This window comes from Saccopteryx bilineata, chromosome 6 (assembly GCF_036850765.1).
Source record: "Saccopteryx bilineata isolate mSacBil1 chromosome 6, mSacBil1_pri_phased_curated, whole genome shotgun sequence".
Taxonomy (NCBI): Eukaryota; Metazoa; Chordata; class Mammalia; order Chiroptera; family Emballonuridae; genus Saccopteryx; species Saccopteryx bilineata.
In genome coordinates, this window is record NC_089495.1 from 122,939,364 (window position 1) to 122,958,236 (window position 18,873).

The following is an 18,873-nucleotide window of genomic DNA, read 5'->3' on the forward strand; positions in this document are numbered from 1 at the left end:
TACGCCCAAGTATCCTGCTCTCAGGGGTATGATGTCTGCATTTAATTTTGGTCACAAACACCGTAGGGCAGGTCTAGAATAAGACTGTGGCACTAAGGATGAAAATAGCTGATGGAAACCTGGCCATCCAAAACAAACACTCGGGCAGTCAGAATGACCACGGGGCTGGACCCCCATGGGAGAAGCACCTCTAGTTGCCCCTGTCCAGAACCTGGGAGTAGGGTTGTCCCCAAATGGCAGACAACCTGTTTTAGCCCCTCTTCCAGGGCCAGGGCTCTACCTTTCAACAGGACTCTTGGGATTAAGGGTTTTGTTCCTTCCTCCTCCCTTTCAGGACCAGCTCCTAAAAGATGAGAAATACTGGGAATTCTTGGGTGGAGAAAAGGATCGAAAAGGAAGTCATTCATTCAACAAATGTTTATTGAGTGCCTACCATGTGCCAGGCACTGTCCTAGGAGGAAAAGGAGGGGTTGGGTTAGCCTGGAGCTGTCCCAGCTGAGGCTCTCTCCCAGAAACAAGGCACTTGAAAGGGCCTGGGAGCCTCCTCCCTGAGAAGTGGAAGACCAAGTGTATGAAGCTGGAAGCCTCTAGAAATGAGAGTGCTGGAGCCGTGTGGGACACCAGGGCTGTGCATTCCATGGGGCTAGTGGGAGTCGCAGAGCCGCAAGTGTGCCAGAAGCTGAGGCAGCTGCAGGTGGCCCCAGGCCCCCTGCATCACCTCCTCTTCAGCACAGATATGCAGGACTTCTTGAGAGGCCCAATCTGCAGATGGGCATCCACACTTTCCAGGAAGAAGGCAGGCTTCAGCCTGCTCCTGAAAAGCCCTGCAAAGTAGCCATCTAGGTGGCTCTGGAAGGGGTCAATGGGGGAGGCTAGGGGGCCACTCCGACGGGCCCTGGTAGCCTTCAGCCTCCGCAGAAGGTTCATCTTGCCATCCCGCACAGCATAGAATGCCAGGGCTCGGTCTGCGTATTCCAGGCAGATCCCGACCGTGGGTGAGAAGGGGTGAGGCAGGGGAGCCTCCAGCCCGTTGAACCAGATGGAGAAGCTGCGTCCATTCCACTGCAGGCAGCAGGAGTGGGCATTGCGGCCCAGCCGGCCCCGGTCATAGGGCTCTTGTGGGGAGAAATCTTCAGCCATTACCCCCATGCTGACCCAGCCCTCAATGATCTCCACCTCCCAGTAGTAGGTGCCCCGGTCCAGGGCACCCTCGCCCAGCACCTGCTCACAGTGAGTGAAGCGGGTGGGCGATTCTGGGTAGTTGATGGGACATAGAACCCTCTTCACACCTTTGGTTCCAAACAGGTGTAAGAACTTGTCTGCCGTATCACTGTCCAGGTCCACAATGTAGGCAACTGTTCCCATGGACGGGAGAGAGATGCAGGGCTCAGGGCCAAGCTCAGATGGGGTGCCCCCTTCCCTAGGTGCCTGCCTCCCCAAACACAGCCTCTCTCCATCTTTGCAGTAAGCACTACTGCATCCTCTGGAGAGTGCCTTGTCAGCTGGCCTAGTTCACCCATGAATCTAGGAGGGCAATCTAATCACTTGTGTGCTGGGACCCAGCACTGCAGCCATCGTAGGGCCCAGTGTGAACAAAGCAGAGCCCAGGGTCTACTCACACTTGAGGAAGTAATCCCTGGATGCCTCACTCTCCAGGTGGCCGGTGCTATCTGGGTCCTGGGTCTCAGCATCGGCTGCAAAGAGGAGACAGTGGGGAGGTGGTTCTCTAGCTCCCTGGGACTGAGCTGCTATGCAAGGTGCCCCTCCCATAGCTGTGACCCGAATTCCTTCCTTCCCCCAGTTCCTCCCTGAATCCCAAGCCTTCTGGGATGGGCACACAGCCCAAAATAGGGCAGCCTGCGATCACATATATGCCTGGTTCTCAGTTTCTTCCCCTTTCTCCATTTGCCCCCAGACCCCAACCCTTCTGAAGTTGAAGGGTAGGCTAGGAGAAGCCCCCTCTGCCCTGTAGGCTGTGGCCAAACCTAACTGATCATTACAGGATGCTGGCTCTGGTCACCAGCAATATTTGAGTTCCACCCTGCAACAGGCACAGTTTCCATCCTCTACTCCCGAATGGGCAGCAGGCCTGGAGGCCCATGAGGAAAGACTGGGGAAAGGTGAGTCACTTGGAGGGGACACCCACCTTCTGTGCTGAGCTTCTGCTGCCCATCCTCATCACTGCTCAGGCCCCGCAGCTGCTCCCACTGGCTGGCGCAGGCCATGGTCAACACTTCTCTCAGTGCTTTCACAGCTTGGGATGACTTAGTGAAGCTGAGCTCCCGTGGGGGACCAGGCCCGGGGCCACACCCCTCCTCCAGGGCCAGCCTGAGTACTAGGAGCTCCTGTGCCAGATAAATGGCCATTAAGGCCCTCTGACCATAGTTCCTCTGAGGCGGGGGTGAGACAGCTTTGCAAGGAGCTGTCACAGCGCTGAAGGCTAGGGCACCCACACCTTCTCCTTCAGCCTCCTGCCCCCATCCCTTTCCCTGTGTCCCCTCTAATCTGAAGAGCTGCTCTCACCTGCAGGAAGCTGACTGAATCGGCCTCAGGGACCTGAGTGAGGTTGTGATGAGCCTGGCTTAGCCTACTGCGCTGTTCCTCCTGCCTCCGAAGGTCGCCCTGGGCATGGCCCAGCATGGTTGCTTCCCCCTCCTCAATGAAGCTCAGCACCTTTGTCTGGAACCCCTGCAGAGTGGCTGCAGCTTCTGAAAACAGCTGGCTCACCCTCTCCCGCTCTGCTGTGGCTGCACTCTGCACAGGATGACAGAGGGAGCAGCGGTGAGGGGACAAAGGACATTACTCTTTGGGCTCTATCCTTCCCAGACCCCCCCATCCCACCTTACCCTGTTGAGGGGACAGAGGGACCAGCTGGAGCTGCCCTGAGTCTATGCCAGGTCAGGGGAGACACGTGCTCAGTGAGACTGCGCAATGCCCTGAGCATAAGCTTACTTGGAATGGACGGAACCATTTGGAACCACGTTGCAAACTCACAATGTCAGGGGCTTACTGCAGGAGGGGACAGGGTTGGGGTTGGGTCTGACCTTGATGAGGGCCACTGTCCGCCGGGACTGTGCAATGCAGGCGCTCAGCTCATCCATGCGGTCCTCCACAGCACTCAGCACTTTGGGCTGCTCGGCCTGTGGATGACATCCTTCATGAGTAGGAGTCTGGTAGAAACCATAACCCTGCCCTGGCATCCCAGGCCTCATCCAGGAGCAGGAGAGGGGTGACCTGGGAGTGCTATCTGTGCATAGGTGGGACTGGGAGTGGCCATAATGTCCCACAATATGCCAGAGATGCCTCAAACCCAGGGTGGTGCCATATCCAAATGCCCAAGGAGAGTGCAGGGTGGCCGTAGTTGTCTACCTCCCCTCTCTGACCAGTGGGCAAGTACAAGGCTGTCCATGGTCCTCAATGTAACTCACACTTATTTGAGAACTTCCTTCAGTGGGGAAGAGGCAGGGAATGGGGTGAGGGGCTGCATGAGTGGGCATTCAGCTGTTCTGGGGATCCCTGTCCTCAAAGACTCTGTGCCCCCAATCCAGGCCTGAAAAATGGGGATTCCAGGCAAATCCGCTAGGTCTTATGAGTCACAGCTCCAGGCAGGAGAGACGGAAAATCCTAAGGACTGAGGCGCCAAGACTGGGCTGGAGGCCAAAGGAAACTGGGGGCGGAGATAGTGGACAGACTAGCGCACAGGCTCCCACCAAGGGCCCCGGAACAGCTGTACAGAGCGGTCTGTGTGCTCCACCACACTTCTGTCGCCTGCCACATCCATCTAAACCCGCTGCCTCAGCCCTGGGCGAATCTGAGCTGTAACTCGCATGAGCTTGCCTGGTTTATCAGCTGCGCTGCGATAGTCAGCCGCCCAGAAACCCGTGGGCCTACCCCAGAGCCTTCCTGCCTTAGATCCCCTTAGGCCCCGCTGAGGCTTCAGGCCCCCCAGCCCGCCGTCCGAATCCTTTTCGCGTTCTCACTGGGTCCTCCCTCACCACCCCCATTCCATCTCGAGCAGAATGTCCTACAGTGAGAGGATGAGATTGTCAGGGCTGGAAAGAACAGCAAAGATCCTCAAGTTACAGGACAAAATTGACCAACCAGGGAAGGATGGGGGTGGGGCAAGACCCTCGGGCAGCTAGCGGGGCAGGTCACCCGCCCGCCGCGACCCGCCAGCGGTGCCCGCGCCCCACCTCCTGGAGCGCGCGCTCCTGCTCCAGTGGCACAAGCTCGTGGCCCCGATGCTCCTGGGAGGCACAGGCCTCGCACAGACACATGCGCTCGGCGCGGCAGTAGCGCTCGAGGGGCCGCAGGTGGCGCGGGCACAGGCTCTCCTCTAGCCGGCGCAGCGGCGGAACCAGCCGGTGTCCGCGTAACGCGGAACTGCGCTCGTGCGGACCCAAGTGCGCGGGGCAGAAGGAAGAGAGGCAGGAGAGGCAGGAGAGCGCGGCGGGCAGGGCGGCGTCCTCTGGGCACGCATCGCAGCGCACCGGTTCTTCGCCCTCCCGCCACGGCTTGGGCGCGCAGGGAGCTGACGGCTCCGGGGCGCTGGCCCGCGCACTGGGTGCAGCGGAATCGGGGGTCGGGCCCGAGGCCGGGCTGGGCCCGGGGCCCGACCCCTGACGGAGTTGCAGCAGCTCGGACAGCGTGTGGTTCTTGCGGAGCTGCAGGCCGTCGGGGAAGGGCTCCTGGCACAACGGGCAACGGGCCGCGCCTCCGGATGCGCCGGCGCCACCCGCGCCGCGGTGCGGCCACAGTGCGCCCAGGCAGGCGAGGCAGAAGTTGTGGCCGCAGGGCAGCGTAACTGGCTCCCGTAGCAGCTCCAGGCAAATGGGGCAGCTGAAGGGTCCACTGCCGTCCATGGCTTCGCGGCCGCTTGGGCACCGCCTGTGTGCTGCTCTTGCCTGGGAGGGACTTGACCATTTGCTCCGGGGATCCGCCCCCTGGGACAGAAGCCAAAGGTCCCACCCCCGTCGGTTCTCAGCTTGAACCGCCCCCCAGCGCTACAGGCCCGCCTAAGCAGTTCCTGACACCCAGGCCCAGCTCTGACGGAGCAGTTGGGCCGCCTCTGGGCCCCGCGGAACACCAAAGGGCTTCTGAGCGATGGCCCCACGTGGGCCCGCGGATCTGACAGGAGGGCGCTGCTGTAAGGTGTGTAAGAGAGAGGATGGAGGGCAGAGAATGCCAGGGGAGGGGACACACCTGAAGAAACCTGGGAAGGAGTTCACCCCTCCCTTACTCTTCCAAGTCTACCCCCCATGGCCAGGCCAGGGGAGCCCAGTGTGTCAACCCAGCACTTTCGTCCTCCAGAACCCTTCTCTGCACCATTAGCAAAGTTCCTGAACTGCTGACGGCAGAGGAAAATAACTGCTGATGTGTTTTTGTCCGTTAGCGACTCTATTTACCCTCCGTGGGGAACTTGGACTTTACTAAACCTGAAATGGGAAGTTGACGTCATCCTCCAAGCCCGTTGTCTGAGCAATTCGGTTGGGGTCTATGGACACTCATGGGCACCTGTAGTGTGCCAGGAGCTATCATTGGGGTTCCCCAAGTGGGGAAATTTGTTAAGACTCTATGCATTTAAAATGGTGCATTTTATTGTATGTAATTTATACTTTAATAATGTTAAGTTTACAAAAATAGAATGGCAAAAAAATAAAGTAGCTTTGGACTATAACTCAAAGTATAAAATAAGCATCCAGGTGTGCATGCTGATATATATAAGTAACTGGGAGAATAGACAGGTTTCCCATTCAGAAGAATTTCAAATAATTTTTGTAGATACTCCAAGGAGACACAGAACTTTCCACACTGTAAGTAGGGGCTGTGCATAGTAACTTTCTTCCAAAATAAAATCTGACAAACACTACCTCAGCCAAGTGATCAAGTTCAACAGTGATAAGTCTTGTTGATAGTAAGTACCCTTGATATGAGGTGGTCTTCCTCCCCAAAATTTGATACCCCCATTCTAATCACCATTAAAACATCAGACAAGCCTGACCAGGCGGTGGCACAGTGGATAGAGCGTTGGACTGGGATGCCAAGGACCCAGGTTCGAGACCCTGAGGTCGCCAGCTTGAGTGTGGGCTCATCTGGTTTGAGCAAAATCTCACCAGCTTGGACCCAAGGTCACTGGCTCGAGCAAGGGGTTACTCGGTCTGCTGAAAGCCCGTGGTCAAGGCACATATGAGAAAGCAATCAAAGAACAATTAAGGTGTCGCCATGCGCAATGAAAAACTAATGATTGATGCTTCTCATCTCTCTGTCCCTATCACTCTCTCTGTCTCTGTTAAAAAAAAATCAGACAAATCCCAACTGAGGAAAAGTCTACAATATACCTAACGAGTACCCCTGAACACTGTCATCAAAAACAAAGAAAGGCTGAAAAAAAAAATGGAAAAAAAAGGAAAGGCTGAGAAACTCATAGCCAAGAGAAGAACATGACGACTGACTAGGATACGTATTCTGGATGGGCTCCTGAAAAGATGGGGGAAAGTGAGGAAATTTGAATAAATTGTGGGAATAATTGAATAATTGTGGAAATTTGAATAATTAATGAGGATGTATATATCCATATTAGCTTTTTTAAAAAATGTTTATTTTCTTGGTTTTCTAGAGAGAGAAAGGAGAGAGACAGGAACATTTGTTCTTGTATGTGCCCTGACCAAGGATCGAACTCACAACCTCTGAGCTTCAGGACAACATTCTAATCAACTAAGCTATTTAGTCAGGGCCACATTAGCTCTTTAACTGTGACGAGTATACCATAGTCATGTAAGATGTTAACAAAAGGGGAAATTGGGAGTAAGGTATATGGGAACTCTGAATTATCTTCACAACTTTTCTTTAAAACTATATAACTATGCTAAAATTAAAAATTTATTTTAGCAATATAGAATAATTGAGACAAATTTGCCTACTCTGATGCCTGCAGACCTTCTGCTGAGACCCCCGAGTGGAAGAAATAAAGGGGAGAGAGGAGTGACCCAATTAGAGCTGGGGTTTCACCTTTCTCACTGTGCCCAGGCCCCTCTTACAGGGGTGCAGTCTATAAAGCCCTTTTCAAAGTAATGCTTTGAAGTGCACAAAGAAAAATGCATAGATTCTATAGAAAACAATTATGTTGTAATACAGATACAAAATATTAAGAAAACAAATTTGTGATAAAGATATATGTGTTTAATATAGTAAATAACCAGAACTAATGGAAACCTAGCAGTTACTATATTTGTGAAGCAGTGATGAACATAAATATTTTAAGTTCTCTGTCATCACTGCAATATGCTATGATATATGCACATGATATACAATATATCATATATGATATATAATATGGCTGGGTAGCTCCGTGGGCTAGAGCATCATCCCCATACACCAAGGTTGAGGGTTCAATACGTGGTCTGGGTACATGCAGGAATCAACCAAAGGATGCATAAATGGGTGGAACAACAGGTTGATGTTTCTCTCTGATGTGATGTTCCCCCTTCCTCTCTCTAAAATCAATTTTTAAAAATACATAAAAAAGAAAATATCTTGCCCTGGCCGGTTGGCTCAGTGGTAGAGCGTCGGCCTGGCGTGCAGGAGTCCTGGGTTCAAGTCCCAGCCAGGGCACACAGGAGAAGCGTCCATCTGCTTCTCCACCCCTCCCCCTCTCCTTCCTCTCTGTCTCTCTCTTCCCCTCCCGCAGCCGAGGCTCCATTGGAGCAAAGATGGCCCGAGTGCTGAGGATGGCTCTGTGGCCTCTGCCTCAGGCACTAGGATGGTTCTGGATGCAACAGAGTGACACCCCAGAGGGGCAGAGCACCGCCCCCTCGTGGGCATGCCGGGTGGATCCTGGTTGGGTGCATGTGGGAGTCTGTCTGCCTCCCCGTTTCCAGCTTCGGAAAAATGCAAAAAAAAAACTTTAATTTCTATTGGTAACAAGCCACAGCTGTTGCTAATAGTATTGTGGAGTGTTCTATCCATTCATAACAGAAATACTAAATTTCAGCTTGAAGACAATGAAAATAAAGAGAAACTTCTCCCCAGAAACCCAAGTTAAGAATGTCTAACTTAGAAATATGCTATACAGAGCCTCATGACATCCTCCCTGATAGGAAGGAAGAAAACTAAGATCTATTAAATATTAAAAGAGAGGTGCTGCCCTGGCCGGTTGGCTCAGCGGTTGAGCGTCGGCCTAGCGTGCGGAGGACCCGGGTTCGATTCCCGGCCAGGGCACACAGGAGAAGCGCACATTTGCTTCTCCACCCCTCCGCCGCGCCTTCCTCTCTGTCTCTCTCTTCCCCTCCCGCAGCCAAGGCTCCATTGGAGCAAAGATGGCCCGGGCGCTGGGGATGGCTCTGTGGCCTCTGCCCCAGGCGCTAGAGTGGCTCTGGTCGCAACATGGCGACGCCCAGGATGGGCAGAGCATCGCCCCCTGGTGGGCAGAGCCTCGCCCCTGGTGGGCGTGCCGGGTGAATCCCGGTCGGGCGCATGCGGGAGTCTGTCTGACTGTCTCTCCCTGTTTCCAGCTTCAGAAAAATGAAAAGAAAAAAAAAAAAAAAGAGAGAGGTGCTACCCACTCCTGCCTGGGGGACTAATGGGAAAGGAAAGGGGAATTGTTAAGGCACTCTTGAAAGAAGTGACATTTGAGCTAGGCTTTCAGTGATTGCTAGGACCAGGCATGCAGAAACTAGGGCAGGATCTTCAGGGCAGGAGTAGCAGAGGAAGATGGCCTGGGTGTGCCTGGTTTGGTAGGAGGGTGGTTAATGAGTTCCATACATTGGTTTCCACAGGGAGCCCTTGATCACGAGTGTCCCTTGTTTGCCCAAACCAAGAATGGTTGGTTAAGAGGCTTAGGCACCAGCACCATCCTGCTCTGAGGCTTGGCAGCCAGGCTGCTTGGGCTTGCTGAGACCTACCTTATTCTGGAGGGGTGCCTCTCAAGTTAGGGGTACTCAGGCATGTCCCAGTTAGCCCCCTGCTCCCCACCCCACAGCCTGTTCAGAAAGATCTGCTCCTCCCAGGAAGGCATGAAGATTCAATTTGTGAGGGTGGTAGCATTTTGATATTTCATTTGCATTATTGTAGCTTTAAAGTTGCTTGTCTAATATATTCATTCTTTTTCTCTAATTTTTCCATTGATTAGAGAGGGAGGAAAGCAGAGAGAGAGAGAATCATCTTATTGTTTCACTTAGTTGTGTACTCATTGATTGCTTCTTCTATATGCCCTGACCAGGATCGAACCTGTGACCTTTGTGTGCAGGGACAATGCTTTATCTACTGAACCACCTGGCCAGGGCCTATTCATTATTTTTAAATGAATTGGCTCTTGGGGGAAAGGGCAACTGGCACGTTTGAGCTCTGCTGGAGCATGTGCACGCCTGCATCCTCTTTTTCTCTACCCCTGCAAGGACTGTGTTGTGAAGGGGGGGAAATGGAATTCCAGCAGAGTCTATATGCTGCCGCAGGTCACATAGCTAGTCCTGCGGAGGAGGAAGAATTTAACCCTGAAGGTGCAAGCTGAAAAAATCTTAAACCTCATATGTGAGCCTGTCTGGCTGCAGTACTGCTTTTAAAAATATAATAATGAAGTTGAACAGGAACAAAAACGAACAAGGGAAAACAGCCGCCCAGCTTCATTTGCATCTTTGAAAGAAACTGAGATAGGATCCAAGCCACGTTCTTTTTGTTATGCTTTTGAAATATATATGAAATATATATTTTAAATAATGGATTTCTATTGATTTCAAATAATATATTTAGAGAATTTAAAAAGTAAACAATTTAATGAGTCTTATAATAATAAAAACTGGAAGTCCCGTGCCCTGCCTACTCCAGTTTCTTACTCCCATGGACAACCAGTTTCTTTCAGCACTTACCTCCTTATCTCTAAAGCTTGTCCTTATGAGCCTTGAGCTACCGCGTGGATGCTGTGCTCAGATTTCTGGAGATTTAGATTCTTATTCACTTCTCTTTCGTGTTGAACTCCATTGGTTGGATCGCTGGTTTTTCTTTCCTTTTGTTGACTTACTTCCTTACTTTTGAAAAGTCCCCTGAGAGCCTTCTGAGAATGGATGTGGGAGTGCCTGCACAGGGCTTTGTTGAGGCTTCATCCTTGATTGACAGTTTGGCTAGGTATGGGATTCTAGAATGGACATCCTTTCTCCTCTGAATCTCAAAGGCCTGGCTCCATTGTCTTCTAGCTTCCAGTTCCGTGACTTGAAGCCACATTTCCTATAGTCACAGTGCTGCTCCCTTCCTTCCCTTCCTGCTGGGGGAAGAGCAGCCTTTCTCTACCCCTCACCTCTCTGGTCTCCAACTTAACTCCAACTCCATCCAACTCTGAGCCCATGTCTTCTTTTCTTTTTAATACTTAATTAAACATCTTTTTTTTCCAATTACAGTTTACATTCAATATTCTTTTGTATTAGTTTCAGATGTACAGCATAGTAGGTAGACAATCATATACTTTACCAAGTGATCTCCTCAATATTTCTAGTACCCACCTGGCACCATGCATAGTTATTACAATATTATTGACTATATTTCCTATGCTGTAAGGATCCCTGTTTTGTAAAATTTCTCCTGCCCTCCCCCACCCTTGTTCTGTCTGTGTGTCCATCCTCCTGATTATTTCCTACAGAAGCCCAGAAACAGTGAGCAATAGGGCAGAAATGCTGAAAATACCCACTGCCAGTTCAAATGTCACACCCTCACATCCATGCTTCTTTCCTGTCTATAGCAGTGCCTTTTTCTGTCAGAATACGGTGGCTCGAGTGAACTGAATTTGAAGGAGCTTTCTGAGAGATTCTAAATGCTTGTTCCACGCCTAGAGGAGCACTACTCCAATGCACACTCTATAGAAATGGCAGTAGAATCTTGTCATATGACATAAAGGTTAATAGTCACAACACAGAACACTCCCGCAGAACAAAACGGAAAGGACCAACAACTTGATAAAAAATGACCCCAAACACTTCCCACCATGGGAGCAGAAAGGAAGCCAGTCTTCCTTTCTCTGTCCCTTGCGAGTGTGGGCTCAGCCACTTTTACATGTGTGTTGGGGTTTGGGGATCAAGAGGGATGGTTGCAACCTGCACTGTGGGGCAGCCAGCAGTGATGGCCACACGGTCAGCTCAATCCTGCTTCCTAGCCCACTAGGCCTTAGCCTGGCTGTCAGTGAGGTTCTGCCTGCTTCCTGTTACTGTCAGTCTCCCCCGTGTTAGAAACCCCTTCTCAAGTTTGGGGACCTTCCCACCTAAGGAATCTTGCTGGTAGCTCCTTGCTCAGGCTGTAGCTATCAGAGGCCTGGCCTTGTCCTTGACCAAAGAGCCACGCTGCTGAGAAGCAAGGCCATGAGGCAACCATGGCAGTGACCAAGTCCAGATAGCAATGTGGGAGGGAGATATATTTTAACAAACCCAAAAATATTTTTTGTATTTTGGAGTATGTGTTTTTTTTCATGGGTTATTCTTTAAAAAAAAAACACACCACTTTGTGAAATAGTTATATGCGAGTACATAAAACCTGTATGTACAGTATACACCCTTGTAATCACCACTCAGATCAAGAAGGGGGATGTTTCTAGTAATAAAATTATAGCAGCCCCACAGCCAGAAACACAAGCAAACACATGTGCAGGGATCTTCATGGAAGCATTTTATGAACAGCAAAATACCCAAGCAAAAAGGACCCAGCGGTGTGCTGACACTTGGCGGGCCGAAGTGCCAACACATCAGCTGATGTGATAGGGTACAGTGGGCAGAGAGAAGAGCAACTTGACTCAAGGGTGTTTCGTTTTCTTCTTTTGTATGAAAACAAAATCTTCAGTTGCTCACTGTTTTTCTGTCACGCAATTCCACTTCAGCTTATGTACCTAAGTACAAGCCGTAAATATGGCTTGTGCAAAGCTCCCTGTTCAAAAATATTCATCATGGCAGTATTTTTATAGCCTCAAATAAAATAATTTGAGTGTTCAATAATGAGTAAATAAGTCTTGATAGTCATTAGAATGACTTTTTATATAGTAATCATTCCAGAAACAATTTTTATAATGTGAAAAATGACTGTTAAATAAAAATACAGAAAACACAATTGTTTATGGAACACAATCACAAGGATGTACAAAATAAAAGAGACTAAAATATATCAAAATGTTAAGGAAAAAAAGAGATAGAAACAGGAAAGGAGGAAGTAAAAAGCACTTCTCTTTCTCTAGAGAAAGCTGATGCTCCCCTGTCTACAATGTCTTGGTGGGAGGTACACTGAAACTGATGAATGTGCTATTTTGCCATGGTCTGTGGCATGTACTGTGCTGTACCCGCTGACCTGTAGGACCAGGAGCCCCTGGATGCTACCCTAGCCTCTGAGATCCAGGTAGTACCTACAATTGGGCTCTGCCTGGGGCAGGGGCCTCTCATTTTCCTCCTTTCCTAGTCCCAGTCCCATTCAAAGAGGCTGGAAAAGTCAACTCCAGTTTGGGAGGGGTCACCCACCCCTGCAAGTGGCCCAGCCTGGTCCTGAGTTCATCTCTTAGCCAATAGCTGGTCCCATGAGAGCTGTGGCCTCAGGTCCCCAGGCCAGAGGGGCTGGAGAAGCTCTTGGGCACACAGGCATGACGGCACCTGTTCCCAGCTCAGAGTTCCATCCTGTGCTTTCCTCAGCTGAGCCCTGAGGCCTCTTCCTGGAGCCCTGGAGGGAGCTTGGCCTCAGGCCGATGGCACAGGGTCAGGGTCCTACCCTCAAGGAGCCAGAAGACAGGATAGAGGGGCCGGGTGAAGATGGCATGGAAAGTACACAGGCATTGAACTTTGGGCTCCAGGCTGTAGAACGTGAGGCAGCCAGAGCCCAAGTCCAAATCCATGCCCAGTATCTTCCCCGACACCCCTGGGAGGTGCTGGGCCTCCCCATTGTGCCAGGCCTGGGCACTATCCTCCTGAATGCAGAGCCCCCACGAGCTGGGCCCACGGCCGATGTTATCTGTGTGGGGCCCCTGCTTGTGCCGTGTCAGTTCCCGGTAGGCAACACCCAGTGTCACTGAGTGGTTAGATGTGTGTACCTCCCAGTAGTGCCGCCCAGAATGGAAGCTCTGGGTGCATTGAACCTGCCAGAGCTCAAAGCTGCCTGGCTCAGCTGGGCCCCGGGGCTTTCGACAGTGCTTAACCTGTTGGTCCTGCTGAGACAGGTAAAGGTGGCGGTTGGCGCTCTCTGGGTCAAAGGTCAGATTGCGATAATCTGTTGGGGAGAGATGGACTGAAGTGAGCAGGCAGGTTGCCTGTGCACATGTATCCTCCTGTCCCCAGAGAGAGATAGCAACAGAAGCTCCATTGCCAGAACACTAATAGCTGCCAGGCAGCACACTGCATGTAGGTGACGGCGCTGGGCGTCATCACGGCATTCAATCTTGCAGCAACCTCTGAGGTAAAACCTTCTGTTAGCCTCACTTCACAGATGAGAAAACTGAGGCCCACAAAGGTAACCTAACTTGATAGTAGTGGAAGAATCGTGACTGATCCCAGATTTCTGTAACTAGGAACTTATACGTATACCCTACTTACTGGCTTCACATGAAGTAAAAGGTGTGCATGCAACAGGTGTGTAGGGGGGTGAAGCAAGACCCAGGGAAGTGCATGGACAGGATAGTCAGCACATGCCAGACACATACTCACAAGTGCACATGTGTACATACATATAACCACATGTGTGCACAATGCACTACACACACACAAGTGTACACATACATGCACTGGGCTTCCTTACTCTGCCAGAGTTTCCTCCTCAGCTGACAAACCGGGCTTGGGACCGATGCCAGAGTACTTCGGGCCTCTAGGGGGCAAAGCAGTGTTAGGGGAGTGATGGGGAGGGGAGCGCATGTGGGGCTGCACCCTGACTCCACACCCACTTCCAATGGAGGAAAAGCTGGGCCCAGAGGGATAGGGAGACATCTGGGGTCAGCCTTACCCATGGGACCCAAGTCATCAGCCTTAGCTGGTACCCCACAGGGGTCCCCCTTATCCAGGAGGAGGCCACAAAGCTGGCTCAGAATCTCCTTCAGCCCATCAAACTGCTGATCTTCATCCCACTGCAGAGGAGTCAGTGGCCCGAGAGGCCCTGGAGGCACCAGCAGCTGTGATTCCTGAGTCCCAGGGACAGTGGCAGTAAGCCCAGGAGCAAGGGGCAGGCCCACCGGTCCCCTAACCTGTTGCCTTTGCCCTGGTACCTGGAGAAAGGTTCTGTCATCCAACTGCTCCAGGAGGTCCTGGATCTTGCGGTCAGAGCAAGCCACTACCTCCAGGTGGCCCCGTAGTCGCTGCTCCTCCTTTTGGGCCTGTGCCAGAGCCTGTGTTTTGGCCACCTCGATGTTCTTCAGTGCCAAGACCTGACGCCTCTCCAGGGCCTGCAGCAGGCAGCTGAACTTGCCAGAGACCATAGAAGCCAGGATACAGGCTGACCTCTGGATGGGCACAGGAGGAGCCCAGGGTGGCCAGGGCCCTGCCCTACACCAAGGCAGGCCAAGGCCACAGCTGCCCACTGGGCTGAGGGGTATGGATATGGGGAGTAGAGGTCCGTGGAACCTCTTCCTCCTGTTCAGCTCGTCACTCTCAGATGCTAGGATGCATTTTCAAACTAGCAGGGACCAGCTGGTGGCTGGTGGAGTGAGACAAACAGGCTTATACCTGGATCTGGCTGCTTTGCTGCTGCAGCTCCTGTAGCTGGCTCTCAGCCTGGGTGGCCTGCTGCCGGGTGACCTCCAGTATGGTTCTCAGCTGGGCCTGTGGTGTCCACCAAGGGACAGGGGACAAGTGAGAAGAGGGGGTCAGGATTGGCTGTGAAGTCCCCCCTCAGTCAATCAACAAATACCTAGAGATGCTAGGCACCCCCTTCTTGTGCCATCCCTGGCAAGGCTGACTAGTGGGCCAACACAGAGAGGACTGGCCTTGGTCTAATCCCCAGGAGATTTGGGTCAGAGTTCCAGGGAGGCCTAGACCCCCCCCCCCCAGAAGAGGGTGGTGCATAGGCAGAGCAGAAGCCTTGGGTTGAAGACTTGACCACCAGTCTCTCTTGCAGTCTGAGCAACCTAGGGCAGATCACCCACTCTGGGCTATAATCCCCCAATCCCCCTACACAATAAATGGGAGCAACACTTCTGGCCTAGGTGGCTTAGCCAGGAAGGGGTGATGGTTCAAAGAACCAAAGTTGTTTGATGAGTGGGCAGGGCAGTGCTGTTGGGCAAATAAGTTTGTGAAATCTGTTTTTTGGGGGTTTGCTCACTTATTGTTAAAAATGGCACTTCCCACGTGAATGGCCGCCACCCAGGTGATACGGCTAATTACCTTCATGCTTGGGAAGGGTCTTGGTTATGCTAATGTTGCTGGAGGAGGGATTGTCCACTGGAAAAGTTTTAAAAGGAGGAGCTAGGAGGCCACTTTGGAAGGAGACCATGTTGTTGTAGGCAGAGAGGTCACATGGTAGTTGGAGAGAAAGCAAGATGGAGTTGTGCTGAAGGGGAACAGAGGTGAGGGGCTTTGTAAGCTCCACCGAACTGGTGAGGGCCTTTAATTTTAGGAAAACTCAGATGAGTCAGTGGCTTTGGGAGCCCTGAATGGAAAGGGAAGTGTTTTCCTGGTGTGTATTTACTTGCTTGCCAGGAGCAAGCTTGGATTAAAGCTAATGGCCCACCAGTTCTTGGCTCCGTTGTTTCATTACGATATATCTGAATCAAATGGGAACCTGCACGGGCCAGGTGGCTGTGATGGAGGCTGCAACTACTGAACTTACAAGTGCATATATATAAGATGGGCTCTTCCAAATGCCTGGCGGGTGCTGAGCCAGGCTTTGGGCATGAGGGGAAGAGGGCGGTCTTATTTGGTTATGGTCCCTCTTGTTCCCGTAGAGCAGGGGTTGGGAACCTAGGGCTCGCGAGCCAGATGTGGCTCTTTTGATGGCTGCATCTGGCTTACAGACAAGTCTTTAATAAAAAATAATAATAACGTTAAAAATATAAAACATTCTCATATATTACAATCCATTCATTTCCTACCGCTCATGTTCATGGTTGCGAGTGGCTGGAGCCAATCACAGCTGTTCTCCGGGACAACACCAAATTTTTATTGGATAATGCCTAACGTACACGGGTCGTTGTATGGCTCTCACGAAATTACATTTTAAAATACATGGCGTTTATGGCTCTCTCAGCCAAAAAGGTTCCCAACCCCTGCCGTGGAGGATGCAGTCTCCTGGGAGCAGGAAAAATTCTCGCTCCCTTCCTCCTATCTCACCAGCAAAACTCTGAGGTATGGATGGTTATCCCCACTTCCAGATGAAGAAATGGGTGAAAGACGTTGAGTTTGGCCCAAATCATCATATCTTCCTAAGTTCTGCCTTTGTCCAGGTTTCCAGTAGGAAGTGGGAGGGCAGACTTTCCCGGAGTCACCAGATTCTTCCCAGAACAGATTCATGCAATGCATGCCCCACAGAAAGCCAGGGACCATGGAGTCATGTCTAGGATCCCATGCTCAAGCCAGAGCCCTTGCACTCAAGCTGGTGAGCCCACGCTTAAACAGGGGCCAGCGACCTTGAGGTTTCAGCTTGGCTCCTCAACGTCCCAGGTCGAGGGCCTATCCACTGCGCCACCACCTGGTCAGACCTAAGTCTGTTTTCTGACCCACCACCTTGGAATAAAACACTCCAAAGCTACCTCCTGCTGAGGCTGCCCAAGCACAGAGAGCAGGGCGGGACACCCCAGCGTGTCACCTCGCGTTCCTGTCGCTCCGCGTCCAGCGGCACCCGCTCGTGGAGGCGACACTCGCTCACAGTGCACTCGATGCACACGCAGCGGCCCTCGGTGCGGCAGAAGAGCTCGAGCGGCTGCCCGTGAAGGGGGCAGCGCGCGCCGTGGCCTGAGCCGGGGTCCGTGTGGGGGGCCGAGGTGGGGCCCTGCGCTGGATAAGGCCCGGCGCGCACCACCTCGAGCACGGCGCTGAGCGCCACGTTGCGGCGCAGCTCGGCGGAGTCGGGGAAGGCCTCCCGGCACTCGGGGCACTCCTTTACGCGAGTGCTCAACCAGTTCCGGATGCAGGTCCCGCAGAAGCTGTGGCCGCAGGGCAGTGTCACCGGGTCCAGGTAGAGCCCCAGGCAAATGGCACACATCAGCTTGTCCGCCAGCGGCTGCTTGGCCATGGCGGCGGTAGCGGCGGTGGCGACCGGGAAGTGGGGGTAAGTCCCCGAGCCACACCGGGGAAAGTCCGGGCCTCTTAAAGGGACCGCGCGCCCTGCAAGTGCGACGGGGAAAGCAAAGACCAGCCTAGGGAGAAGTGACAACCCTTTTCAGAAGACCCGGACCAGCCGCCGCCATTCCTAGTGCCCGCCAGCTTCAGCGTACCCAGTCTAGCTCTGCGACTCCAACCCACACTCGGCCCACGGCCTCCCGTCTCCATCTAGGCTCAGAGGCATAACTGCCTGCCTGCCACCCCAAGCTGGGAATTGGAGTCTAGTTCTTTCTGGTCCCACCCTGGGACCTCCACCCCACTTCCCCAGACCCTCAGTCCAGCAGCTACAGAGCAAGGGATATGGTCCCAGCCACTAGAGACAAGAACCCATGAGTCTCTAGCTTCCTGGCTGAGGGGCATCACCAAACCTCTTCTGGGCACTTCATCTGAAAACTTAATACCACTCTCACCTACCTCCCAGAGAGTTGGGGGTGCCTGGCAGTAAGAGCAGGGGACACACAGGTAATGCCCATTAAATGCTCTCTCCTGACCCAATGGGCTCTGCTGCACTTTTTCCTTAAGTTGTCTCCAGGCATTTACCAAATCAATATTGTTTCCCTTCTCTAGGCTACAGGTCAACAATAAGGTGGAAATTTCTGGTTACCAAGAGACAGACTAACCCAGTGTTTTTATACCTGCTTTAATGGAAACCAAAAGCACTCTAACTGCACTTGGAATCCCACTCTGTATGGGCTCTGCTGCTCTTGGTTGTTCTGGAACCTCACTTATTTACACATTCATTGGTCTACTCCTGTATGTGCTGACTGGGGATCGAACCTGCAACCTTGGTGTGTCAACAGGATGCTACTCGGCCAGGGATAGAACCTCACTTTTTAGAGTGCTAGCTTGCCTGCAGCTGTGCAGATAGGGCTTCTGATTGCTAACCCCCTGCTCTGGGGCAGTGTGTGGCAGGCCAGAACCAGCCAGAGGATGGTTAACTCTTTTCTGACAAAGCCAGCCTAATTTAGAGGCAGGACACCCTCACTGAAATGCAGCATCGCATCTTGTGTTATAAATAAATATGTGAAGCTTCTTTTCCTGGAAAAGGTACACAGATCTCTTGTTTGAGTACTAGGCTGTCTTTTTCTTTAGAGGGAAGAAATAGCCCTGGCCGGTTGGCTCAGCGGTAGAGCGTCGGCCTAGCGTGCGGAGGACCCGGGTTCGATTCCCGGCCAGGGCACACAGGAGAAGCGCCCATTTGCTTCTCCACCCCTCCGCCGCGCTTTCCTCTCTGTCTCTCTCTTCCCCTCCTGCAGCCAAGGCTCCATTGGAGCAAAGATGGCCCGGGCGCTGGGGATGGCTCTGTGGCCTCTACCTCAGGTGCTGGAGTGGCTCTGGTCGCGACATGGCGACGCCCAGGATGGGCACAGCATCGCCCCCTGGTGGGCAGAGCGTCGCCCCTGGTGGGCGTGCCGGGTGGATCCCGGTCGGGCGCATGCGGGAGTCTGTCTGACTGTCTCTCCCCGTTTCCAGCTTCAGAAAAATGAAAAAAAAAAAAAAAAAGAGGGAAGAAATATCCTAACTGCCCAGGGAGGGTACAGGGGCTTTCTCGGTCCCCAGCAAGGGTGTGTGTGCCTGAAGCCTCAGACCTGTGGTGACTGGCCTGACAGGCAAGGAGCCTGCA

General features: G+C 52.4%; 2 protein-coding genes across 4 annotated transcripts; both read right to left on the reverse strand.

Annotated features, from left to right (window-relative positions):
* Positions 1–432: 432 nt before the first annotated feature.
* TRIM47 (tripartite motif containing 47) lies at positions 433–4,946 on the reverse strand. The gene is made up of 6 exons (XM_066236899.1): positions 4,194–4,946; positions 3,045–3,140; positions 2,524–2,754; positions 2,147–2,345; positions 1,620–1,694; positions 433–1,355 (listed from the first exon to the last, which is right to left on the reverse strand). The coding sequence occupies exons 1-6, from the start codon at positions 4,860–4,862 to the stop codon at positions 715–717; spliced, it is 1,911 nt and encodes a 636-aa protein (XP_066092996.1). The 5' UTR covers positions 4,863–4,946; the 3' UTR covers positions 433–714.
* A 7,037-nt stretch (positions 4,947–11,983) lies between these two features.
* TRIM65 (tripartite motif containing 65) lies at positions 11,984–17,620 on the reverse strand. Of its 3 annotated transcripts, XM_066235537.1 has the most exons (6): positions 16,735–17,618; positions 14,658–14,753; positions 14,201–14,434; positions 13,942–14,116; positions 13,741–13,806; positions 11,984–13,215 (listed from the first exon to the last, which is right to left on the reverse strand). In XM_066235537.1, the coding sequence occupies exons 1-6, from the start codon at positions 17,158–17,160 to the stop codon at positions 12,641–12,643; spliced, it is 1,572 nt and encodes a 523-aa protein (XP_066091634.1). In that variant the 5' UTR covers positions 17,161–17,618; the 3' UTR covers positions 11,984–12,640. The 3 variants fall into 3 exon arrangements, with proteins under 3 accessions (XP_066091634.1, XP_066091633.1, XP_066091635.1); XM_066235536.1 differs by having other exon boundaries at positions 13,741–14,116; positions 16,735–17,620; XM_066235538.1 differs by lacking the exon at positions 16,735–17,618 and adding an exon at positions 15,315–15,495 and having other exon boundaries at positions 13,741–14,116.
* Positions 17,621–18,873: the final 1,253 nt, after the last annotated feature.